Below are 27,883 nucleotides of genomic sequence, written 5' to 3'. Positions count from 1 at the left end.
TCCAATACTATTAAGACTTACATGGAAAGTATTAACCAGAGCTACAGTATACATTGCAATTCCTGTTATGGCCTTCAGATATTATTGAGGTTAATACTGAAATTAAGACTGTCAGAAAAGCACGAACGATGACACTGAATCATGACACTGGACCTTGATGATTTTAAGCTTAGAGAGGATACTGAAATTTAGTATAAGGCAATTTATTATATGTAATCAAATACACTGTAAGAGATAGCACTTAGTAGCAATAGACATGAGTAATTGCTGTAACATACAATCTGTAACGTCAACATGTTTTATTTTGGGAAGTGCACTAAACCAATCATAACATTATTAAATTATTGGGGTATTATATCTGTTTAAAATAAACTTGCACACATTGTTGAGATGCTTCTTATTTTCTGGATTTATTTTGAACTTACTATCAAACTTACTGTTTTGGTTCTTTGTTACTGTACGGAAAAGAGCAAGTAAGCACAAACTGACATGTAAATATTTTCATTTGGCTTTTCTTAAAAAATACATGAAATGACAAAAAGAATTTCATTCCATTATAGAACACTTTATGTCCCAAGTAAGAGCCATTATTTTCCCAAGTTGGCACTTAAAATTAATTAATTTTTTTCTGGTTTCGACCATCTTTTGATTCCCACATTGCAATGATGTTAAAATACAGTAAGAAAAAGAGAAAGTGTAAGCAGGATACAACAGAGACAGCTACTGGAAATAAATCTGGCAGATGCTTTGGAGGTTCCATCGTAGCGCTCATTAGAGTCAGGATGCTCATCAGAGTTACTGAGATGAAGAACTGAATGTTGGGGTAGGAGAAAAGAGGTGATGGTTACTACAGTTTTACAATGCCCAGTAAGTGGTTTCATTGGGTGTTGTTTTCATCATCCTTACAAAGAAAATTGGGTGGCATATAAATTTAATAAATAATTATTTCAATGAATTTAGTGTCTCTGCAGCACATCATATTTACCAGTTGCCAGCTGATGCTAATAAAACATGAAATATACATGAAATAGTAGAAAAATAATCCTATTATTGCTAATGTATATAAAGTGCTCACAGCATTACCAACATGGTAACGCACCAGAATGAAGGAGTTTATTTTATTAGTCAACTTGAAGTGTTATGGTTATAAGATGCTAGATGCTGCTCAGAAATAATGCAGAACAGATACGTGTTCTAGCAATTGTTTGATAACAGCATTACTGAATAATGTAATTCAATAATTCAACTGGGGAGTTTGGCAACTTAATATAGTGGTTTGTACTTTGATAAGAAAAACAAATGCAAATCATGAATATGGACTTGGTAAAATTAGTGCACATAATATATATTTGAAACAGTTACTTACTAAACTCTTCATGACTTTTGAAAATGTCTTAAACCAAGTAATGTATTTCCTTAAATAACTGGAAAACTTTTTTAGCTGCAGATCTTCTTCAGATGTTTTTTCAAATATTGAAAAAGAAGTTGTACACACCAGGAGGAAAGCCAACATTGTGACAGTGTAAGACAAAAAAAGGCCATCCTTTAATAGAAGGGGAAGCATGCTGTAAAGGGAAACATGAATTACTGTGACTTCTAGCAAGGTTATACAAGCCAAAAAATTACTATGTAAAATAAATCTTAAAATGTCTTCTCAAAGTAAGAAGAATTGTTTAGAAATAACATTCGAACTCACCTGAAAGTTGAAACTAGAAGAAACCACGTAGAGATAAAAGGAATGTCATGTATAACTAAGCAGACTGGTCTAAGGACAAAACCAAAATATAAGCTCAAAAGCATTGTTTAAGAAACATAATAACTTTTCAGCTGCTGCTTCTCTGATAATCGTAAAGGGCAGTAAAATAAATGAATTAACACTCTAAATACTGGATCTTTCTATAGAAGTAAGCAATACTTCATGTCTTTCATACCTTCTGCAATAAAAGAATCTGGCTGCATGGTCATTGCTGATCAGCTACATCAGGGGTGTCAAACTCGCAATGTCACGTGACATGTTACGACATATCACGACTTTTTTTTCCATTGCTGGCAATGGGGTGGGCGTGGTTTCAGCATGATGCATCCGGCCTGTAGGCCAGTAGTTTGACAACCCTGAGCTACACCTTCAATGCATACTCAGTATTCTGGGACCTAAGAAAAATCCATGATTTCATCTTCCTGATTCTATTGGAAAGGGAGAGCATAAATTCACAGACACACAAGTCACATGTTATGCAAATGTAGTGGTCCTGTATAGGAGCTTGAATCTCATTCTAGAACCTTTTTGTCAGCACTACAGTTTTTCCTCACACATATTTCCAGGTATCAGTCTCAAGTGTTTTAATATAATAATTAAAGTATTTTTAATATGAAATGCTACTTACACTGAAACAAGAAGAATAGATTTTTCATGCACTTGGAATGAGAAGAGAAAGAAAGACAATGAACAGCAAACCTTTGAAAAAGAAAGTTAACAATGTTAAATGCTAGAAAAGATCTGCTTTTACTTCTACTGAGGATTTTTGTGCTATTAATCATGGCCAATCGGTTCCACACTTTTATTACCAAAAGCTTTTATTTATATCATAAACTATGGCTACTTAGCCAAGGCTCACAATATTTGATAAAAAGCTTTAAATTAGTAGCATGTCTACCTTGATACCTTTGTTAGCTGATTAGTTGATGAGAGATGTTAGCATGAACCATCAACCAGGTAAGGGCCTCTAAACAAATGAACATAACTGACAAATCACTGATGTAAAAACTTAGTGATCTAGACAAATTGACAAGGATTTAAAATAGGCTTCTGGTGTGGTGGAGCTCTACCCATCTCTGATCTGAAATACTAAATTTGGCTGAGAAGTTTTATGATCAGTTTTTAATCACACCTTTAAGTTTTTCAGTGTTCTGACAAATATTAGAGGTAGCAGTCCAATGTCAAGGACCACTAACAGTGCAAGAGCCTATAATTTAAGCAAGTTATTCATTAACCATGTTTACTGTTCAATGAGATATCATGGATTATTTTATTGCCAAATAACTCCAGGGACATTATAAATAGACTACTGTCTATGGAGTAGAATGTCTCCTAACTTATTGTGCATGCAGATGATGACAGATTCGAGACCATAGTTGAAGATCCTTAAAGAATTGATAGGAAAATAGCTAGCTACAACAGAAGGCAATATATGTGGTTCACAGGGTTGAACTGTGGAGTTCTTAATGCTCTCTGATCTTGGTTTGCTTCAGGATATTTCATTAGCCAACAAGGTAACATCATAGGCGCCATCATTATGTTCCATAATCATGATGTTACCCAGGTGGGTAATGAAATGTTTGCAAGCAAACAACCAAGCTCAGAGAGCATCAAGGACTCCACAAATCAAGCTCCCATTAGCTGCATTCTAGGATACTAAAAGAACTTGATAAAAACAAAACAAATCTTTAAATGGACAAATCATAATAAGATGGTAGACAAAGCATTATAAAAGATAGATTTGGGGTATTTTCCCAACCCAGGATTTTTTTTTACCAAAATAACCTGTAAGATCCTTTTCACTTTATGATGATTCCCAATACTACAGTGTAATTTGTATCTTTGCTAAATAAATATTTCATTCCAAAACTGTTTTTATCAATGTTTACTATGTTATTTTCCTTCACTAATGGAAAATTAAAGGAATTTTTGGCAAAAGAAAAAAAGGAACAAAATATGGAGTTTTAAGTTGCCTCTGATGGCCTCCTTTGGAAAGAAATGTTTTGTTTTATTAGATTTCTACCTCACCTTATTGCTTTTTAAGTAACCCAAGCAGCAAGCATACATATTAAACATAGATAATACTCCTTACTTTCCTATTTTCCCCACCACACACCCTTTGAGCTGGTTTGGGCTGAGAGAGAGTGACTGGCCCAAAGTCACACAGCTGGCTTTCAGTTCTAAGGCAGGACTAGAACTCATGGTTCTTAGTTTCTAGGCTAAAACCTTAGCCACTATACACATACACACACACACACAAATAAATAAATTAGAGGAAGCATGCAGAACATAATTTCTTACATTCTTTCCAACTCCCCAGTCTCCATGCTAGATCACATGATCAAATGAAGCAGGAAAGGGAAAGTTAAGAATGGGAAAGTCAGCAGAATTTTGCCTAACTGATTGTTTTATAGGGAATCACTGATTGGAATTGGTTTTTTTTCCCCCACTTCTCTACATCCCTATCAGCCATAACAGAGATAAAGAAAAGAGATTATTACATATTACAAAACTATGAATTAAACTATGTTTAAATATGTGTTATTATACACTTACCAAGCCATATTTAAATCCTCTGAGCGAAGGTTGCAGCGTCAGTTTTATGCAACTGGGAAGTACAGTCAGGAATGTTAAAGCAAAACTAAAAAATAAAGTAATAATATATTAAAACCATTGATTTCAACAACCAGATTAATTCTGAATCACGAATCAGATGAGAATTGTTTAGGAACACTTTGGTATTGCTCAGTTTTTATAGTTACAAAGAGAAATAAGATTCCTTTCATAATGATGATGTTATCGACTCAGCTGACTCAATCACAAATTAATAAACCAACAAGCAGAGAACAGCTCCACAAAATGTTGAAATAATCTTTTTTTATTAAAGCTGCTTAACTATATAATTCTATATAGTTTTATATAACATAAATAATTCTAAATCTAAATAATTCTAAATTATGTTCTTTGAAATGCATCTTTTGCTAAAACCATAATATGAAACTGCTTGGGAGTTTGATATTTACATACCTTAATTTAAGTTGTGTTTCTGTTGGCAGAATTGTCTTTATTTTGAAAAGAATGCTTGCAGTGCACCAAATATTGGCTACTTTATCCTGAAAATGTATTTAATGTATGCATTACTTTGAAGATAAAGCATAATTTTATATACATGGAATGGCAGAATTCATCTACATGAAATTAAACGTATCTGTGTACTCTTTTTGAAGAGACCACAGACTGTCAATGCTACAAAATCACCTGTATCTATGTATTATCCATATTTTAAAAAGCAACATGAAACATTTTTTTCAAATGTGAAGCCACACTACATTCTGCCACATTCTCTTACTAGTACATATTTAGCACCGCTTGCTAGCTGCCAGCAATGACAGAGTTAACCCCTAATAAATCACGAAGTCTAAAGACATTAGCAGTTGTGCTAGGATCACTTTCCAAATTAAATTTGTAACCACACAGCTAGCATACTCATGAAACTCATCCCTAAACAGCTGCTTGAATCACAGCTGTGTAGACATAACAGCAAAAAAGCTACTACAAACAACTGAACAATCTCCTTGTTCTCTTACAAGAATACAGAACACACACTGCAAATTTGCTGAAGGTGACAAGTGCTTGGCAGCACTACCAACATATAAGGTGCCAAACTAATAGCCAGTGAAGTTTTACAATTATCAGCACTGAAGACATGTCTGTAAATGGGAATCAATTCAAAGAACCTGTCATAGGCACCCCAGGATAAACTTACTGTGCATTGCTTAGGTAGACAGTTTCTTAGTTTACCCAGATTAATATCCCAATCAGCCATTCCTGTGCCAGCTCTAAAAATCTTTCAGTTAACACCGAACACACTGTGTGTAGTTTTTAAATCATACAGACCCATTTTATTAAAATCTACGACACATTTTTTTTTTGTTTTTAAAGCATAAAGTGAGATTAACAGTCAGAAAAACAAACTGCTTGACAGCCCTTTGGCTTATGAATTTCTATTCTTCATGTCACATTTCTATTTCTATTTCATCGTGTAACATTTCAGTCAGTATATGAACTGGGGAATAAGATCCTAGGCGTTTCTTACAATGTGCCATCACCAGTGCTGTGCTTCTTAATGATTTTCAGATGCGAGTCTGCTGCAAACTGTGTCACTATTTCTCTGTCTGGTGCAAGCAAATTAATAAATGTAATACCAGTAATACCAGTAATAAAACCATCCAGTTTATGGTCAGCATCTTTAGGCTTTACCTCACCCAAGCAAATTGTACATTTTCCACCAGGACAAATTTAAACCATGCAAATTTGAGCATCAACCCAATAACTATTTCGGAAGAGGTTTTCTTTTTTTTTTTAAAGAAACATTGAATTCAAATTTTTAATATTGATTTATTTTTTAAAAAAAACCTCTGGATTGTGCAAGGACATTGTTTATTATTGTGGAATATATTTGAAAAATGTATGCCTGAACTCTAGATCTGACGATGGGATTAATTCTATTTGTATAATATCCTAGAAGATGCCAGCTGAGCTAGGGGTTAAATGCTGGATTAAATAACTGGCAAGAAATGACAGTCAGAGAAGCCAGATCATATTACTAGCCTTCTGGTGTATCTTCCACATGAAATCCCTAAGGGTCAAAGTGAAGGTTTCTCAAGGGAGCTAAAAATATAAAACATTTACAAGAAGCTTGGGAGGGGGAACATTGAGGCATACCTCAAACAAACCTCGATCTACTGGAAAGAGCCTTCGGAGCACTTGCAAAACTTGTTCAATGTCCGTACAAAATGGGAGCCAGCAGATTGCAAAAGAAAGAATGACAATAAAAGACAGTTTCACCAACAGCCATAACCTGTAAGAAAAAGAAGAAGAAGAAATCAAGCCCCGAAGAAAGAGAATTTTTATGTGCAGTACTTTCAAACTTTAAAAGTTTACTTTCCCAAGTAGGAAATCTGTTAGAAAAGTTAAGAAAACTGTTAAATATGCTCTCCCTGCCACCCCGCAAGAAGAAGAAGAAGAAAAAAAAACATTCTAAACTCTTATCTTCTAAATATGGGTGTGCATTTGTGACCTGTGCTTAACTAATGACAGGTGTTGAAGAGAAAAGATAGTTGTGTGTATTTTGATACACTATAGACACTCTTAAAACTATTTAGTATGTTATTTAATGACTTAGGAGAAACATGCTTCTCTGGGGGGAAGGGGGATGATAATGACATGAATCCCTACTGCAAAGGCTAATCAAGAAATGAATGACATGCACAAATTCCCAAGGCAAAACAGCCTTAAGTGCATTCCAGGACCATTTTCTGGATGTCAGCTTGTAAAGATACTCACCCCTTGCCCATCAGGCCTTTTTGGAAGCACTTTCCCAGCAGGTAGCAGAAGAAAGGCAAAGCGTGGTAGAGCTCCATTTGTTTGTAGTTTAGAGCAAAACAAAATGCTACAGAGCCCAAAAGGTCAAAGTCGTAAGAGAGAAACAGCACGCCCCACAAAGCGAGACCAAGACTCACGGAATTATATATGTTTGTTCTGTTAAGGGTAACAATCTGTAAAGAGCTGGCTGGTGAAGACTATGCAAATATAGCAAGGATTCTGTTGGTTGTTCTGCTGCCACCAAACCCTACTTCATGCCACAGAGGTAATACAGCATCGTTCTGAGATGGCATGAAAACAATTCTTATGTCTTAATATAATAAAACGGGGCAGAAAAAATGTAGCTTGCACTCTAGTTGTGCCACGTGTTGCTTTGACTACCCTCACCCTTCCCCTTTTCTTACCCACACAGCAACAGACCTATTCCACAATATCCATGCATAAAAAAAAAATGTCTTCACAGAACAACAACAAAAAAAGATACTGAAAATGTCCATAGTCAATCAGAATGAGACCTGGATAAAGCAATGTGCAGAGAGCACTAGAAATCTGAGAACAAAAAAAAAATTAAAAATCAATGAAACAGGTAAAATGTGAATATTCATTTTCTTTAGAAAGATTATACTGGAACTGTCAGCCCACTGAACTTCTTCCATCTAAAAAGCTGCAAACAAAGTAGTGCTAAATCTATTGCAAGGCAATCTATTTTGCTTTTGATTGTTTTTCAAAAGTATAACTCAATTACATGTTTAATGTTTGTTTATTAAATTGATATTCCAACCTTTGTTCACAAACTCAAGGCAGTGTAAGTAACACTCTTGCCTTCCAGTCCCCCCCCCCCCCACAGCTACTCTGTAAGGCAGGTTGGAGCAAGAGTGTGTTGGGCCCAAAATAAGCTTCCATGTCTGAGGGTACGCTTGTGACTCAGAAACATAAAATAAAATGATCGTGACACACAGACATTTTACTATAACAAGATCTGAGATTTACTTGGCCCAAGGAATTACAAGTTACAGTAGGCTAATATGATAGATAAGAATGACATGTCTCTCTAATGATTTTATGTATGAAATCATTCACAGGTGCTCTGAATTGGATGCTATGTGGACAGGGATCTCATGGGGTGGCATGGGGGAGGTTTTTCAGCCAATGATTTACAAAGAAGTAGACAAGGTTCTCTGTAGGCTTACAACTGCCATTTTTGGACTTGACCCCTGACCCTGTTAGCTAGTTAAAACAGGATATCTTTGAGACTACCTATCCCATATAAAATTTCTAATGCCAGAAATATATTAATTATGTTTATTATAATACATCATCATCATCATCTTACACTGTATGGTTGCTATTGCATATCATTGTTATTAAGTTGGCAGTGGCTATTACTTCTATATACTTTTTCTAAAGTCATAAACAAATAAAAAGTAAATAATCTATTCCGACTATGGGCTATATTTTCTTTATTGAAAAAAAGGTTCAGTCTATAAAGATTATAAGAGATGTATATGATCTTGCTAATGGAGATGGGACCAAAAACAGTCCTTTTTTTCTCTGAGGAAAGAGGTTTTTGGGAAAAGTTATAGGAATAAAACAGATATGGAACTAAATAAGTATTACAGAAGTTTAAGATATTTCTTCACTTTCTGGGAGCATAGTGAGGTTTATCTGTGCAATCTGAAGATCTGGAAAAGATTTATGAGAACTGATATCTACAGTATTTCCTATATTCTACATGCTGCTTCATCTTTCATCAGAATAAGACTAAGAATTTTGAATTCAGAAATGATATATATATTGAGAGTAGAACAGTGCCTCTCAGGTCTAAGGATATTATAGTTCATGAAAAAGTTACATTTGATTCAACTATCTATCTTAAATCTTGAATAAGAATCTAGAGCAGTCCTGCACAATTTTAATTCATTCAAATTTGGTTTAATGTCTAGTTCTGAATCTAGGCAACCTCTAGTTTTCAGGACTCCTCAGTAGTTTTCGATACAACCAACAGTAATATTCTTCTATGTAATTTGGCTGGGCCGAACTGAGAGGTGATGCTGATCCATTCTGACAGATTAGTTTGAGATAGGATTTTGAAATATTTGCTCTCCCCTGCAGCCATTAACTTGAGGAGTAATACAAAGTTCTAGTTTATCCTCATGCTCTTGATTATTTCACATCTATACAATGAGGGAGGGAAAAAATACCTGAAGTTTGGCTTGCATTGTCATTAGGAAGAAATTGTAATTAATTAATTAATTTTATTATTTGTTTCCCGTGTTTTATTATTTTTATGAACAACTCAAGATAGCGAACATATCCAACATAGCTTCCTTCCTCTATTTTCCACACAACAATCACCCTTTGAGGTGGGTTGGGCTGAAAGAGAGTGACTGAGTCATCCAACCAGCTTTCATGGCTAAGGTGGGACTAGAACTTACAGTCTCCCACTTCCTAGCCTGGTACTTTAACCACCAGACCAAATTGGCTCTATGTTAATCATATTTTATGCTACATGTTTTAATTGTAATCCTTGTTTATTTTACATAAATAGATCAACATGTATTTCTTGTAAAACACCGTAATAAACGCTGTTAAATTAATGTTTTTATTATAATTGGACTAATATTGTTTATCTAATTATTCGCTACATTCCTTACTTTTTTCACAGACAAGCAACATTATTTTTGTTGCAAAGAAAAATATACCAACCTTCTTTTTTAGTGATGTCTCTTTTAAATAACAGCAGTATAAGATTACTGCAGGAATATAAACTAGCATATCAGCAACAAGAACTGCAAGACAGAAAATGATATACAATAATCAAACCAATATTTCTCATAATTCCATTTTGTTTTTCCTTAATTGTTGTTTTCATTAGGAATCATTGAGGGAATTTCCTTCATACTTTTCCCTGCATGTTATGGATCAGGAATGCAACCTGATCAAGTGGGCACTATCCACAGCTGGGTGGTTGCCACTTTGCCTCTTTTTTATTGAAAAAAAAACCCAGCAACTAATAAACATTCCATTAAAATGAGCTAATCAAAGTTAAACCACCATGGTCAAAATGGGGAAGGCTTATCCACATCTACATATTCTGTCCATATGTCATACACACCTAGATGACTATAATATGTGCAAACATGGCTGTTTCTGTATGTGTCTGCATGTATGTGTGCTTGTGTGTGTACAATAATCATAGAGAAGGAGTTCCTAGTTACAGGCACTGCTGATGCTCAAAATGCTAGGAAAAACAACAAAAACATCATCGTGTGTCAGGTGGGCCTCTGGAACATGGAGACCACTGGAGTGCTTGATGGGATTGTTTCTGCAAGGGCTCCTCCCAATTGATGATCCTGGGTGGATGCTTGGTTTAATGAAGAATTAAGGGAAATGAAATGACCAAAGGGACGTCCACAAGCAGCAGTCACAGAAAAACCAGAAATACATCAGACCATGTACTGATAAGGGTTCGTTTTTAAGCTGCACATCAGCAGCAAGAGAAGCATAGCATGAATTCTCTGCACTTACTGCATTCACAGATTTTCTCCTAGCAGCCTCAATCAAAGCCATCAGAGGTTTTTTTAGGGAAATCTGGGTGGGTTAAGATACCTACAGGCTCAGTAAATGATTTTGTGGTTTTCTTGGCAGATAACATTGCTCACGTGGGCTGGATGCCAGTGGGACAGAACCCAATACAGTGAGCAAATCTGGATCCTGTACTGTTATCTGAGATATTTTTGAGACTACATTCAATGAAGTGAGCATGCTTTATTAGTATCTCAAAGAGGGAAGTGTGTTATTCTTGGTCCTTTAGGCTCTCTTATTGGTGTTTGTTAACATCCATCATTGTATGAAGGCAATTCAGAAATAAACCTCCGTTTGGTTATCAATGACAGACACTCGCAGATATAGAAATTTTATTATTCACATTAGAAAACTAATCATTACATTACTTTTTGACATAATCGCCATTCAAATTGAGGCACTTGTCATAACGTCTTACAAGGTTTATAAATTCCTTAGTAGTAGTCGCTCGGCCCCAAATCTGGGTTATAGGGAGCGTGATCAAAAACATCCCAACAGAACTACTTCAAAAGTTCTTGGGTGTGTCTAGCTTGGCAAGCATTATCGTGAACCAACACCACACCGGACGTGATGCCATAGAAAATCCCACCAAATATGAAGATGCTAAAGGAGTACTGCTAGTGAAATTCACAGAGCGTGCTTCGACCATCAATTCAGAAGTCTACTGCAAAACGTTACAAAAACTCAAGACGAGCCATCCATAACAAGTGTCGGGGCATGCTGACTTCCGGTGTGGTGTTGGTTCACAATGATACTTGCCCGCACACTGGTAGACACACCCAAGAATTTTTGAAGCAGTTCTGTTGGGATGTTTTTGATCACCCCCCCATAACCCAGATTTGGCGCCGAGCGACTACTACTAAGGAATTTCAAACCTTGTAAGACGTTATGACAAGTGCCTCAATTTGAATGGCGATTATGTCAAAAAGTAATGTAATGTTGTAGTTTTCTAATGTGTATAATAAAAGTTTTGTATCTGCGAGTGTCTGTCATTGATAACCAAACAGAGGTTTATTTCCGAACTGCCCTCGTATTCTGTTGGGCTGCCTGCAAGAGCTGGGAAGTTGGAGGCTATCAAAGTATTTGGAGACTATCAAAATCTGGACTCTATTTTATTACCAGAAGCATCCATTTTGAAGTAGGTGTTTAGAATTCATTTATTGTTCTATATTTATGCTGTTGAAATCTACCTAGAATTCTCTGAAATTAGAAAAATAGAAAATAGAAGAGCAGAAATTCATAGCAAAAGATACCAAAATAAAACATCAGCTGAAGCTGACATTGACCCAATGAAACTGTTGACAATTTTCCAGCTCATAAAAAGGGAGAAGTACAAGAGGTATGCGGGACAGAGGTTCATTTTCATAATACTAAGTTTGATTATTGCCACTATACCAGCCACTTGAGTATGTGCACTTCATGGTATAGGAGGCACACTCATTTGTTATATAATAATTATAAAATTATTATATTCATAAAGTTAGTTTTATCACTCACGTTATAGTGTATATACTGAAAAATATACACTATAAAAAATCACTCATGTTATATATATGTTATATATATAACATGAGTGATTTTTCAAAACATTCTTTTTTTTCAGTATATACACTCCCTAGAGGGAGAATTTTCTAAAATGGAAAAAAATAATGGTTAACATTTAACAGTATTGGATTCTGTAACCTTGATAACATTCATTTAATGGCTATTGTTAAAAAGTGTCTATCCATTTGTTTGGTTTATACATCAATGATTTATCAGGCGTGTTGACTTGAGCGTTATTAAAGACTATTTCAAGGGTAATTTGGTTCTAGTGATTTTTAAAATGCAATCAATTACTAAAGACCAGATGGAAAGGTTTGTGGCCAACATAAGAGGTGATGCAGAGGAGTGTCTAATTCTGCCCAAGTTAACAACAATAAGAAGAAACTAATGTACGTTGTTGGGTTTTTTTTTTCCACAACTCTATTCACTCCTGGAGAACGAATAACACAAACCAATTAAGCTGCTTAATAAAGAAGTCATATGATATGCTGGCTTTGTTTTTCTATCATTATTAACCACCATGTTAATATCAATTAATGTGTTTATGAAAACAATAATCATTCTGATTTAATTGTAAAAATAATCACTACTTAATGTTATGATTCTGTATAGAATACTAGCAATTTTTAAATGGCTGGGAAAAGTTATTACATAATAAGAAAAATATTGTTATACAGTAAGAAGTATTTAATTTTGTATGTGCATATTAGCATCCATTTCAGTAGCACCCTAAAAATGTTTGACCCAAATTAACAGTTCCAGCTCTACTGCAAGAAGAGCACTACAACTGTCTGTTTTTTCTCTCTTTGCTGTTCCAGTCCTCTATGGAAAATCACCAAATCCCTGAAAATATCTTTTCAGGAAACGTGGAGGGTAATATCTAGTCCAGGATAATCCAGCCTTAGCAACTTGAAGACCTGCGGCTTCAAATCCAGCCTGGCTAGCTAGGGAATTCTGGGAGTTGAAGTCCACAGGTCTTAAAGTTGACAAGGCTGAACATTCCTGATCTAGTCTATCAAAATTTAGTCTGGTATTTCCATAAAAACTGAAAACACTTGAAGGAAGAAGCACCTATTTTATATATATTGTATATATGTAATTAGAATTAATCAAAGCTTCTATTTCATTTAGTGTTGTCATCTTGTACACATCTATAGATTATTGACTCGAGCTTCAGTGTTATCAAAAATTTAATTTTATATAATGTGGAATGGAGGACAAGCTGTCACTTTACTGCCATTATTTATTGTGCATTTTGTGTTCAAATATTACTTGCATATTAGACAAAGCAGATTTAATTACATAATGTAAAATAAAACAATGTCACTGCTACAAATCATGTGTATTTGGCTAGTTATTCAGAATTCTGTAATACAGTTCCTTGAACAATCCCTTTCATAATCGTATTTTGTAAGTATAAAGCTGTATTATTATTAGCAGACTGATACCATTAGAGATTATAATTACTTCTATCAAACTCTGCAAACTCCTCTTATATGGAGCATTTCCAAATGAACAATATAGGATCCGATAAAATGCTTTGTATGGTTTCGTTAAAAAAAACCCATTTCCTACCTGATGCACGCATAAATAACTTGTGTGACTGACTCTCATACCCACGAGATGTGTGTAGAGTAATCCAACCGGGATTTATTAACTTTGCCCTAAAAAAGTTACAAATAAGAAAAAACAGAGAACTTTCCTAGGTGAATACTTATAAGGTATGATAGGACAAATTAATCTAAATTTGTAATAACTGTTGTTCATTTAATGGTACTTAATCATCAAATGTTAAAAAAACCCCACATAGTAGTTTTTCTTTTGAATGTTGTAAACATATTCCTCAGATTTTTAACAGTAAAACAAGGTAGCAGAGACAACTCTGAATAATATTCTTCATCTTAAATGAATTTACAAGAATTTTTTGGCTTTCAGTCCAGTTTCTGAAAACTAAAAGCAATAGTAAAAAACACTGCTGATAATTTCAACATATCTATTCCAGTGGTTTTTTAAAACAAAAAATAGCTATGTCGATCACAGGAAAAAAAGCAAAACTCATATTGTAACAATAGTATTATAAAGCCAGTTCAAGGTAATAAAATAGCATACAATTTTCTGGATCTATGCAGAGCTTTTATCAGTTAGCTATATTTCTTTTATAAAAGTAAAAAAAGGAAATTGTAGCCATTAATTTGTTAATTACAAATTTTGTTAAGAACAGAATAGGCAACCTGCTATTCTCTTGATATTTTTAATTTCAGTCTTGTCAGCACAAGGCAGGGTAACCACCTACATAGAACTACAGTTTTAAATAACTAGAGAGATTGCCCATTTCTGAGACAAAATATAAGAAATAAAGTCTAAAATCTTTTGTGTCCTTCAGCACAAGATTTATGTCATTTTTAAACTTTAAAGTGATATCTCTTCAAAGCTGCTTCTCAATTGGCCTCCGCAAACTAGAAACATAGGTACTGTGAACAAATGTTGTTTTTTAATCTTGCTACAGATTAAAACAGGGAAGTCCCACTTAAAGCCTATCCTTCTTATACTGATATTGATCATTTATCAAATTTGTGTGCCACCCAACTCTCAACAACTTTGGGTAGCTTGTGATAGTGGACTGTATGATCAAAATTGTAAAATATTTCAACAATGAAAAATGCCTTGGACATATACAATAATATAAAATAAAATTGTCTTTTTAAACATAAGATATATGTAGTTATATACCGGACAAAAAGAATTAGATGCTTAAGCTGAATACATAAATCCTGGGCTATATATAAGATTCATTATAATCTCTGTGTCTCATCTGAAACAATTTTGGTATTTGGGTAGTACTTTCATATACAGTTTGTTAGCAAAATGTGAAATAATATGAATGCCTTAACTAATATATTATAAGATAAACTGTACAGGGGTGGGCAACTTGCAACCCACAATTGTCTCCTGCACCCAAAGCATGGTCACTAGAATTCTTCAAAGTAGCTGGAATGTTGCTTTTGGGGAAATTTGGAGGATTTATATTGAAGGGCTTTCCCCAATTTAGAGGAGGTAGAATTTAAGGAACAAATATGGAAATAATTTCTTGATGTGACCCCAATCCAGTGAGCCAGGAATTCAAACGTTGTATATAACATCCATATCCAATCATTTTCCTTATTCTCCATAAAAAAATATCTTGTTAGGGATATTAATCTCTGAATATACCACAGAACACTTATGGATATAAAGAACTTCTGAATTAGCATCCTTTTTTTTCTTTTTAAAGAACTATTTTAAACAATTGGCTATATAATAATTAACTTACACATAAGCACACAGAAGACTGTGATAAGCAGTAAGAGGTGGGTAGTCAAGGCCCCAATATTGTAAATTATTGTCACTGGTGTTAAAGTACCTGAAAAATAAAGTAAAATTCTAAATAAATATACACTGTTAGCATATTTTAGGGACAATAACTCTTTTATTTTCTTATATAAATCTGAGGCTATTTTGTGACAGCTTCTCAGAAAGCAAGCTTTTTTTCTCCCCCCCCCCCCAAAAAAAATCATCTTTGGATAGCTTTTTTATTTAAGTGTTTCTTAAATAATGGTCTGCAGAATAATAATGGAAATAAAATGTGTTTTATATTAATTATATGTAATTGTATAAGATGCCACTGTGGCTTTAAAATCTTCAATATAGGTATAAGATTTCACAGAGGTTTTGTAGTCTTCAGTGTAGTTTTTCCTATATTTAGGGAAAACCAAGATCTAATTCTATTACTTTCACTGTAAAAACACACAAACATCAGAGGTAAAAAGGAATGATTGACTGTTTTTGTCAGCACACAAATGCTGCAGTTAGAAGAAAAAACTGCTCTATGTCAAGTGTGTTCAGATGGTACTGTTGTTTTACAGAAGGGTGAGCTTTGGAAAACTAATTGCACCTTAACCAAATGTAACCAAATTGTTGATACTACAGAATTTCAACACAAGTGACAAGCATCATGAACCAGCTCAAGACTTATCAATAGTAACAAATTCAACTGGTCCTCTAAATCCTCTAGAGAACAATACAAAAGTGCAAAGGCAAAGAATATCTTTCTGTATGAGTCTTCTGTACTGTACATTTGAGTGGAGAGTAATCAGAATTTAGACACATCTTCAAGTTGAAAGACTTCAGAAGATTTTATTCAATGAAAATAAAAATTACAAAAATAAGATATCAGAACCTTTAAATCTGTGTGAAACAGAGTGACTACTGTTTTATAATTGCCAGGGGCAAGTCCTTAGTTTTTTCAGTCTATCCAGTCAAATGCAGCCAGTTTCTGACATTTATTGCAATAAATGATATTTCTTGAATACCTTATAAGCAGCCTGAAGTATCTTATGAACAATTCATGATAAATCATATTTCTTACAGCTGCATCTCTACCCTTTTATCCCACTATTTAAATTTTCTCACACCAGGATAGTTTTAACTTCTTTATTACAGTATTAATATTCTGCATTTTACTTGTTAATATCTCATTTATTCATCCAGCATTGCCCTCTAATTCAGTCTTGGACTCCATTAGAAAAGGTTCGTGCATACTGATGAAGAGAAGGCAAAGAAATTCCATATTTCTAACTAGCAATAAGGAAGAAAAGATGCTGTCAAGATTGTCTTTGATAAATATATGCATGGACTCCAAAGCAAGATAGGGAAGGCAGAAAGATTTAAATTCATGCCTCTGGCTCAGGAAAACCACATATAGGAAAACTACATACAAATCACATTTCTAGTTTATTGCCCACCTTTTTAATATACTTTGCTTCTGAACAAAGGAGGCAAACGTGAAGTACATGCAATATCACTTGAGTATATATGCATAGTGTTATCACTGTAGCCTCTTCAAAGGCAAAGACTTTGGGGAACCAACTTTCTAGAAATGCCAAGTTGCATGTAGTATAATCTATCATAAAATATTTGATGCCGTTGCAAAACAAAGCTAATATAAAATTGCCTCCAAATATACTTTCTATACTGCTATATCCTGTTCTTCAGCAATACCTGAAGGAAAATTCTAATTACCCAATAGTAAACTAGTGGAATGGATTCAGTAGCTGTAATTATATGTTTTGATGGCAGATAAGCGCAGTTTCGCTGGCTCTTAGTCTCTTAGTTGTAAATTCTTACGTTTATTAATCTTTTGGAGCTGAACAATTTTTTTCTCTTTCCCATCACTTCATCAAACCCAATTTGCTTATACTTTGAACATATTTATTATTAAGTATAAATACAATTTACACAAAAAACAGTTCCCATTATTATATATTGAAGACTTATACTGAGTCAATACATTAGCTCATTAGCTTCTGGACTCTGTGCTCTAGTAAGCAACAAATCCCAAATTTATTAGTCTTAGTACTATCTTTTGTTTTAACTGTGGAAGGGAAATGTTGACTCCGAGTCTTTAGAAATTAAAACAATACATTTAATAAACATCAGGGCTGTGCACATTTTCAAAACTTTATGTGAGTGCAGCATCTTTTTGCCATTCATTAAAACAGTCCAGCTTCCTTTAGAATTTTGTGTGAGACTGAAAAAGGTGCATTCGCTTTAAAAGAGCTGAATTGTTAGAGTTAACGTGACTCTTAAGCAGTTGCACCTTCAACTTTGCTACAGAAGCTTGAAAAAAGAGGGGCTGCATTCCTGTAATACATGCCTGCATTCCTGCAATGTCCAAAACGCAGCACCTTTCAACTCATTTGCAAAACAGGCATAGCTTAATAAACAAAAAAGAAAAAGTGGGGGAAGGAACTTCTATATCACTGTTTCTTTTTATCTTTCTGGATACTTTTTTACATCTGGAAGATGAGAAAAATTTGGCAATGGGCTTTCTCCTTCAGGCAGACTCTTCCATTAGCACACCCTCCCAATCATTATCTGTCCTGAATCATAATCTTCCCTTGCCCATGATATGTTGAGAGAAAAGGTAAATACTAGATGCCAGTTTTTCCTAACTAAAGCTTCAATGCTTTCTCTCCTGTGCTTTTGCTCATCTAATACATTCCTGTATTACACAGGAATGTAATACAGCTATCATTTTTCTCCTCTTTTCAGATTCCAATCAAACTAGGTCTCTTAAAGAGAAGCAAGAGCACAGAAGAGACATGTGCTTCCATTCAAAGGCAGAGCATAATGTAGAGACAACAGATATAAAGCCATATATGAGAAACCAATGCTTTCTGCTTCAGTTCCGTCTTTTAGAAATGGTGTTTCTAAACTATGTTTCTATAACACTTGCAAACCTGTTTAATATTTTAATTAATCTGCCTAACCATTGTAGATATCAATACTGAATATGATTATAATGAGGTCTTTTGAGATAAATCTGAACGGACATAATATATTGGATATGAAAAATAATTGCATTCCTATAATACTATTTGGGATATCCCATTGAAGAAAAGTGGTCTTATTTCTACGTCATTATGTACAAAGCTATACAGTCCACCTAAGATTTTTTCCCCCAAGCATATATATATGGGCACTCCTTATATAAATGGAAATAAAGTCGTACCAGTGTTTGACTGGCAGATTATAAGTAATTTCTTGCCAGTGTCTTTGAGCTTCATAGTCTCCATACATAGGTGGTTTTCCTGCACCTAAAACACAAAAGGAAGAAAAGATGAGAGATATGTTTGTGTGCCTATTTGTTAAACTACATGCTATCCGTTGTTATGATTCCACTGGGGTTTTCTATTAAATTCTTGAGAAATAAATGTTTTCTATTCTAAATGTGTGTCCATGTTAAAGAGAAAAATATTTCAAATTCTTTCAAATACAAAAATGAAAACAGTATTGGTAATCTGCAATCTGAAACATACAATCATACATGATACCATACAGTATATGCAGATTCCATCTTCCATGTTTCTTAATGCAGCATCCCATCTCCCATTTCACAGAATCCTCTGATCAATTAGCATTTTCTGATCTTCAAGGAAAAGAATTGGGGTGCCACAGGAATGCAAATGGACAGCCCTATGACCTTCTCTAATCATAATTTTTGAACCTAACACCTAATATCTGGTTTCCTCAAAAATATGGTCCCTACTGCACAGTTATATACCTCCATCCATTTACTAATGTACAGTGAAGGAGATAAGTCACTTTCTTTTTCTTTAAGCTTTACACAAAAAGTATTTCTTGCTATTGTAACATTTTATGCTTGAGTCAAATTTGTGTCAAATTCAGCTTGAAGTTGTACCAGTTTTATATTTAACAATATAAATTTCCATTTTGCTCATTTCTGCTTGCTATTCTCTCAGCCAGTATTTTTTATGAATAGGCTTCTTTTTAAACAAGAGATATGAAACAGTGTACGGTAATTGTTGTAGCATCCAAGTAAATATTTAATATATACAATTATTCATTTCCTGTCTCCTGATTAGCTAATGAAAGCATATATATATATTTCAGCTAACACACTATGACTTTACAGAAATCGAGAAGTTTCTTCTAAATCTAGGGAAGACTTTTATGATTCTTTTATATAATTTATTTTTAATGGTTTATACATAATAATAATAATAATAATAATAATAATAATTTTAATTTATATACCGCCCTTCTCCCATAGGACTCAGGGCGGTTCACAGCATATTTAAAAAACAGATACTATACACAAAATACAAAAATACAAAAACACCAAAAATGCATGAAGAGAAGGGTAACATGCATGAAGAGAAGGGTAATATTTGTCCCTTTGTAACATGGGGAAAAGTTTCACAAGAAATGAACTAAGTATTATTACTGCCTGAGCATAGGCAAAGGATTACTACCTTGCCTTGCTTTTGGGTAAAGAATTGCTTTTAGTGCAGACAAACATACTCATGTTATAACTCTTTTTGGGTGGGGGAGAAAAAGCTGCCAATCATAACATTTCAAAGTTATTATTAAATATATGCAAATCTTCACTGTAATGATTAGAGCCTATATGCCCTCTGAATAAGATCCCTCAGTATAAAATACAAATTATAAAACTTTCCCCCTGCCCAAACCAGTTAAATACCAATATGTTCTAACTAGCTGCCTAAACCAATGTAGGGAGACAATAAACTATTAACTTGTGCAGACCCAACTGTCTGAATGAACAGTGATAGGTTGAGGATTACTTGTACCATGCATTTATTCACCCTAGATTTTATTAGTGAGTTATTTTAAGAGAGACTATTCTATCTTATTACAGATAGTTCTCATTTAACAATTGCCTCATATAGCTATTGTATATCCTTGACTGGATAAGGTCAGGAAAAAAGTAAATCTGCTTTCATTTAAATTTAATTAAACTTATATGCATCAAATATTTTGTTGTTGTATTTTTAAATAAAACAGCTCAGCTGAGTACTTCCTAAACCTATATAACTACTAACACAATGATGAAACACTAGATTAGTCTGTTCATATGTGGACCATTCTTGGATCAGTTAAGAATGATCTAAGTTTTATAAGACGTTCAAATAGTACAGCATTTGTTTATTTCAAACAGACATTAAACATGAGATGCTCAGGATATATCTGAATAATACTAAAGAATGAGCAAACATCAAATGTTTTTTATTTAATTATGCTGATATTTGTGGTTCTATAAGAATACAAAATAGTTGCTCGTATTTCCTACATTTTGTATAACAATCCCATATATTTTTAAGAGCTCCCAATATCATAATCTGAACTTTTAAAGAAAATTATCTCCGTGCACTAGCTCCAATTCTGAATGTGTATTACCTGAATAAGGACTAAGGGACACAGTCCATCGGACAATAAGACCAAGTAACACAGTAATTGTAATTAAGATCCATTTTTCCATAGCTGGTCTTCAATCAAGGTCTGGAAATAAAAACAATTATATTGTTTTATACTAGTTTAGTCCTAGTCTATGACCATAATAAACCATTTCTCTATGATACACACAATTCTGTTCCAAAAGGCAGCAACCCAGTGTGGATCTTTTATAATACTATTATGGGGGAGTGAAAACAATGAGTGAATTCAGCACAGTATTAGAGGGCTATTCTGCAACAACCAGAAATGCTACTGAAAGAATCATAGCAATAGCACTTAGACTTATATACCACTCCATAGTGCAGTAAGATGATTGTTTTATATAAAGGAAAAAGTAGCTTAAATATTTGAACTGTTGGTAATAAGAGTAATTGGGCAAGCTAGAAAGACAAATAAATGGAATGTGTGCCCCTCTACTATTTTTTAATAGTATAATTAAAGTAATCATCTCAATTCTAGGAACAAAATTCTATAATTTTACAAGAATCGCATCTTCTATAAAATGTATAGCAAGCAGAGATTATGTTTGCATAGCATACTGAACAAGTTGGATTATACATGAAATCTCAGTCCTGCTCAAAATATATACATAACTGTATGTATATAGTCTGTTGGGAAATAAATTCTATTGATAACTTACTCCCAAATACAGGTACCAGGAGTCTTCAACTTATGAACCGCAGCTGAGAAGGAAATTTTAGTCATAAGTCATTGCAGTCATACTGTAAGTTGAGGTATCACATCACCAGAGTCAATTTTACATCTGTTTTTTATTATGATTGTTAAGTGAGTCGCTGGGGTTATTAAGTGAATTACATGGTTGTTAAACGAACTACATGATTGTAAGTGCAAATCATTTTTTTCCAATGAGTTTTACTGGAAAACATAAAAAAAATTACCAAACACAATTAAGTAGCTGCAGGATACTGCAACCATTGATAAACACGAGTCAGATGCCAAGCAGCTGAAATGTAATCACATGACCATTGGAGTGGTGCGGCAGTCATAACTTTGAGAATGGATTGTAAGTAACTTTTTTTACATCCATTGTAACTTTGAATGATTGTTAAACAACGGTTGCAAGTTATGGACTACTTGTATAAACATGGGAAAGGAACTAAAGTGTTATATTTAATTTCTATAATATAATATGTTTTATTATAAGTAATATTATATAACATCTCAAATGATGTTATGTGTTATTAATTAAATATTAAATTTATATAGCAGCCCATGCCATTGCCATGACACCGGATGGTTTACAAGTTAAAAAAAATCCCCCTTTCAAATACAAAATAAAAATATAAGAAAATACAAAAACAACCAAAAAATAGATACAAAAATAATCTAAAATATTTTTTTAAATAAACTATTTAAAACCATCAAAACCAAATCTGAGATAGAGTATTCATTTCCCTAGACATATAGCTAGTGAGCTTTCCACCAATGTCACCGGATCCCCAGGCCAGATTGCAAATTATTCAGTTAACTCAATTTCCGGTGTTTATATACAGACTGGACTAATGAATAGACCAGTGGTTCTCAACCTTTTTAATGCTGCGACCCCCAACCGGTCGTAAGTCGAGGACTAAACCGGTCGTAAGTCGAGGACTACCCAACCGGTCGTAAGTCGAGGACTTTCCCTTCCCAGGAGCGCCGTGCATGCGTGGTTCCGCCCCCTGCGCCAGCCGAGGCGTAGCTGGCAAGCGGCAGAGACGGAGCAGGCCGACCACCAGCTGGCTCAGCTCAAGGGAGGTAAGGCACCCACCGGAAAAGGGGGAAAAAATGGCAGACAGCCTTGCTTGGCGACCACCGTGAAATGGTCGATCGACCCCAAATGGGGTCGCGACCCATAGGTTGAGAACCGCTGGAATAGACTGAGTTTGCAGAACATTAGACTAAAATGTGCATTGTGCAAACCCAGTCTTTGTTTCTATTTGAGAAACATATATGCGATAGCACACCTGATCCTATTTTCTTCATTTTAGAACTTTAACCTAATTGTACCTTAATTTTTGTCCAAAGAATAATGGATTGGTTTCCATCCTGCTTGAATTTAACTACAGTATGAATTATACCTTTGGGACCTCTTTATTTTACTATACCCCCAAGGCATTAACTTCATCTCCTTCCCAAGCAGCACATGAGAAAAACTTAAATACTTTGTTGTTCTACTTTTAAGACCATGTTTTCCCCACATCAGATGACAACAACCCATAACGAGTGAATATATTCTGATGTTTTCTTAGAGGAAATGTGAACACTGCAATCAGGAAACCTCTAAGAAGTGAAATTCCTTTCCTTTCCCCTCTCCTTCCTTTCTCTTTCCCCTTTCCTTTTCTTTCCTGATGCCAAACTACCTAGTAAGAAAGGAGAGGCATTCCTGATTTACCAGGCAGCCAACTGGGTCTCTCAGATTTAATTGCAAAGACACTTGACAGCCGGTCTATGGCATATGGGAGTTGCTTGCTAAAAATTACAAGATTGTTCTTAGTCCATCGCAACTGGCTTCTGCAAGATTGAACTGGGCAGTAGGGTTAGCAAATTTTGTGCTGATTTTAGTTACCTGCTGGCTCAAGGACAGATGAATATCATTTTAACTGAGTCATAGAGAAAGGGCCAAACACAAACCACCCAAAGAACTGCATTTCAGAAATCCTGCCAATACAGTTAATTTGTGATTCAGTGTGTCATATGAAACCAGAAAATTGGATTGAACAAACCAATGTCAAGTATACCACTGGCACACAAGTAAACCAAATTATCTATCTCAAAATATGATAGATCTAAACCACATTACACTTTATCGTTCTGTATTAAACTGAGTAATTGTCATCTGAAAACCATGGTATATAGCAGCTTGCATGAATCCAGCCTCTAATTTTTGTTAAAGCAACCTTCTCCAACCAGGAATGATGTACACTGATAGTCCCATCCAGTGCTTTTTTTCTTAAAAAAAAAAAAAAAGGTGCCGGAACTCACACACGTCATACAACCCGCCTTGCCTACCCTACAAGGTTCCATCCAAAAAAGGTGCTGGAACTCCGTTCTGGGCGTTCTGTGAGAAAAAAAGCCCTGGTCCCATCAATCCCAATAACCATATCAATGACTATGTTCATGCAATGCAGAGAACCACAAAGTACTCAATCACATTTTAACTAATTAACTATGTAATTAGTTTAGGATTCAGAAAACAGAATGACAATGAAGAATGCATGAAAATAAATGGAATTCTTAGCAAATGATTCAATATTAAACAAGGAGTAAGATAAGGATGTATAATGTTCCTAGAATTACTTAATATATTTATAGATAAATGTATAAGGAATGTTTGTAGCATCATTAATTGGGGGTTGTTCTTGCTATATGTGGTTTTGTCTTATAAATTTTATCTTATTTGAAAGATACCAAGAGTTTGATTAGACTGCAGTGATGTAGAAATCTACTAATTACAATGTTAGACAGAATGCACAATATAACAAGGAGTAAGGCTCTGAAAATTAAAGAATCAAAAATCAGAGTAGTTATGTTTGACAGGAGATGTGAAGTGAATAATTGCAGACTGTAGATGATGAAAAACTATAAGAAATAGATGAAATTGCACACTTGGTAGCATGGAAAAATGGTTAGAAAAATGTTGGTATAAAAATAGTAGGTGATACATTGATACATGCTTCTATCAGGAAGAAACATTTATCAAAAGAAGCAGAAAAAATAGCTATGCTTGTGCTCACCCTCTTATTGGGAAATATAAATTTGATATGTCAGGAAAAACAAAGAAGATGAAGGCAGTGGAAATGTAGTATTTAAGAAGTACAGTGTGAGAGAAAAATATTTGATCCCTTGCTGATTTTGTATGTTTGCCCACTAACAAAGAAATGATCAGTCTATAATTTTAATGGTACGTTTATTTGAACAGTGAGAGACAGAATAACAACAAAAGAATCCAGAAAAACGCATTTTAAAAAAGTTATAAATTGATTTGTCCAAAATGGTATAGGGTTTCCTACCTGAGCAGGGGGTTGGACTAGATGACCTCCAAGATCCCTTCCAACTATTATTATTATTATTATTATTATTATTATTATTATTATTATTATTATTATTATTATTATTATTATTATTATTATTATTATTATTATTATTATTATTTTTAATGGGTGAAATAAGAATTTGATTCCTTTGCAAAATATTACTTAGTACTTGGTGGCAAAACCTTTGTTGGCAATCATAGAGATCAGACGTTTCTTGTAGTTCATCACCAGGTTTCACATTTCTCAGGAGGGATTTTGTCCCACTCCTCTTTGCAGATCCTCTCCAAGTCATTACGGTTTCGAGGCTGACATTTGGCAGCTCGAACCTTCAGCTCCCTCCACAAATTTTCTATGGTATTAAGGCCTGGAGACTGGCTAGGCCACTCCAGGACCTTAATGTACTTCTTGAGCCACTCCTTTGTTGCCTTGGCCCTGTGTTTTGGGTCACTGCCATGCTGGAGTACCCATCCATGACCCATTTTCAATGCCCTGGCTGAGGGAAGGAGGTTCTCATCCAAGATTTGATGGTACATGGCCCCGTCCATCATCCCTTTGATGCGGTAAAGTTGTCCTGTCCCCTTAGCAGAAAAACACCCCCAAAGCATGTTTCCACTCCATGTTTGACGGTGGGGATGGTGTTCTTGGGGTCATAGGCAGCATTCCTCCTCCTCCAAACACAGCGAGTTGAATTGATGCCAAGGAGCTCAATTTTGGACTCATCTGACCATAACACTCACTTAGTTCTTCTCTGAATCATTCAGATGTTCATTGGCAAACTTCAGTCGGGCCTGTACATGTGCTTTCTTGAGCAGGGGGACCTTGCGGGCGCTGCAGGATTTCAGTCCTTCACGACATAGTGTGTTACCAATTGTTTTCTTGGTGACTATGGTCCCAGCTGCCTTGAGATCATTGACAAGATCCTTCCGTGTAGTTCTGGGCTGATTCCTCACCGTTCTTATGATCATTGAAACTCCACACGGTGAGATCTTGCATGGAGTCCCAGACCGAGAGAGATTGACAGTTATGCTTCTTCCATTTGCGAATAATCACACCAACTGTTGTCACCTTCTCACCAAGCTGCTTGGCAATAGTCTTGAAGCCCATTCCAGCCTTGTGTAAGTCTACAATCTTTTCCCTGACATTCTTGGACAGCCCTTTGGTCTTGGCCATGGTGGAGAGTTTGGAATCGGATTGATTCCTTCTGTGCACAGGTGTCTTTTATACAGGTAAAAAACTGAGATTAGGAGCACTCCCTGTAAGAGAGTGGTCCTAATCCCAGCTCTTTACCTGTATAAGACACCTGGGACCCAGAAATCTGGCTGATTCATAAGGATCAAATACTTATTTCACTCATTAAAATGCAAATCAATTTATAACTTTTTTGAAATGTTTTCCTGGATTTTTTGTTGTTATTCTGTCTCTGTTAAAATAAATCTACCATTAAAATTATAGACTGATCATTTCTTTGACAGTGGGCAAACAAACAAAATCAGCAGGGGATCAAATAATTTTTTCCCTCACTGTATGTGTGGGAGCTGGGTGTTAAAAGAAGAGATACAAATAAAAAAGGGGTGCCAAGTTAACATGAGTCAAATAAAGAAGTTAATTGCTGGCATGAAAGTAGTATATTAAAGTGATTTGATCACAGAGGGACAAAAGTAAAAATTGTACCGCAAAAATATGAAGAGTTGGCTGAGAGGAAAGGGAAGACTGAAAGTTGGGATTGGATGCTCAAAAATGGAAATGTGAAAAATTTAAGGAAGGCAATATATAGACATGGCAGAAGCAAGACTGATTCACAATTAGAGAATGATAAGTAATATCTTGAATGGTATTGATGCAAACTAGTTTTAACTGTACTGTACACACTATTTCCTTTTATTTCATGTTTTAAATTTCTCGCTATTTCCCTGTACATGGCAAAACATTACATTCCAGAAAGGGAGTAGCATAATGGGGATGTATACGGTATATAAAGACTGTATAAACATTCCACAGACTGCATCATTGGTATTTATGAAAGGAAACCAGATTAGGGCTCCTGTGAATATTTAATCCTATGCAATCTGCGCATACAACTAAAATGTCCCCATTGCTTTTAATACGGAAAGCCTTCATATGTGACATCCCACACCGCTGTCTCTATAGGTAAAAATGCTCTTGAAGAAGAGGAGGCTGGTAACGATCTCTGCCCTGCTACAGTCCCCCCTTCCTCAATGGAAGAAGATTCAGCTCCGCATCAAAAGTCGCCCTGCCTCTATATCAGTGTTTCTCAACCTTGACAATTTTAAGGCATGTGGACTTCAACTCCCAGAATTCCACAGCCAGCATTGCTGGCTGTGGAATTCTGGGAGTTGAAGTCCACATGCCTTAAAATGGTTAAGGTTGAGAAACACGGCTCTATATCGCTCTTCCCTGCCTGCAGCCCTCCAAATCGGCACACTGATGTAACTGCCGGCCGTTGGCGAGGCTGTTAGGATTTTCTTCTAAAAGGCAGGAAGCGGAGCACCCATCAGGGGAAGAATGCAGTTCCTGACCCCCGAAGGGACACAAGCGCCGCTCTTGAGAGGAAGAGCCGAGTCCCATTCAGCTATTAAGCGCGGTGCTCTATTCCCCTCAGGAGCGCTTATAAATTATAAATCCCGCCTTTGCCTCGCGCCAGGTCTTCCACCACGTCCGACATCCCCACCCGCCATTGGACACTCTCCCAACTCACCGAAACTGACAGGCGCGAGAGGAGATTCAATGGGCGTGCGCACGT

At 35.1% G+C, this 27,883-nt stretch overlaps 1 protein-coding gene across 1 annotated transcript; it reads right to left on the bottom strand.

The window, feature by feature from the left end:
- Positions 1-191: 191 nt before the first annotated feature.
- On the bottom strand, positions 192-27,883 carry ALG6 (ALG6 alpha-1,3-glucosyltransferase). The gene is made up of 15 exons (XM_015815533.1): positions 27,839-27,883; positions 21,032-21,133; positions 18,822-18,906; positions 15,582-15,671; positions 13,847-13,935; positions 9,848-9,930; positions 7,626-7,690; positions 7,103-7,297; positions 6,482-6,617; positions 4,784-4,869; positions 4,313-4,397; positions 2,385-2,455; positions 1,697-1,765; positions 1,367-1,565; positions 192-811 (listed from the first exon to the last, which is right to left on the bottom strand). Exons 2-15 carry the CDS (start codon positions 21,111-21,113, stop codon positions 614-616), a joined length of 1,533 nt encoding a protein of 510 aa, XP_015671019.1. The 5' UTR covers positions 21,114-21,133; positions 27,839-27,883; the 3' UTR covers positions 192-613.

Source organism: Protobothrops mucrosquamatus, unplaced genomic scaffold (genome assembly GCF_001527695.2).
Source record: "Protobothrops mucrosquamatus isolate PMUCROS unplaced genomic scaffold, P.Mucros_1.0 scaffold347, whole genome shotgun sequence".
Taxonomy (NCBI): domain Eukaryota; kingdom Metazoa; phylum Chordata; class Lepidosauria; order Squamata; family Viperidae; genus Protobothrops; species Protobothrops mucrosquamatus.
The sequence above is the reverse complement of the archived record's forward strand: the minus strand, read 5'-3'. Positions and strand labels throughout refer to the sequence as shown.

What these genes read in the sequence shown, in the direction of transcription:
- ALG6 (XM_015815533.1), bottom strand. Translation starts at nt 21,113, where the DNA reads ATGGAAAAATGGATCTTAATTACAATTACTGTGTTACTTGGTCTTATT. An exon ending in GTTATTTATGCGTGCATCAG is followed by an intron (nt 9,931 to 13,846) that starts GTAGGAAATGGG and finishes TCTGTCTTGCAG; the next exon opens with TTCTTGTTGCTGATATGCTA. An exon ending in TCTATTCTTCTTGTTTCAGT is followed by an intron (nt 1,766 to 2,384) that starts GTAAGTAGCATT and finishes TTTTGTCCTTAG; the next exon opens with ACCAGTCTGCTTAGTTATAC.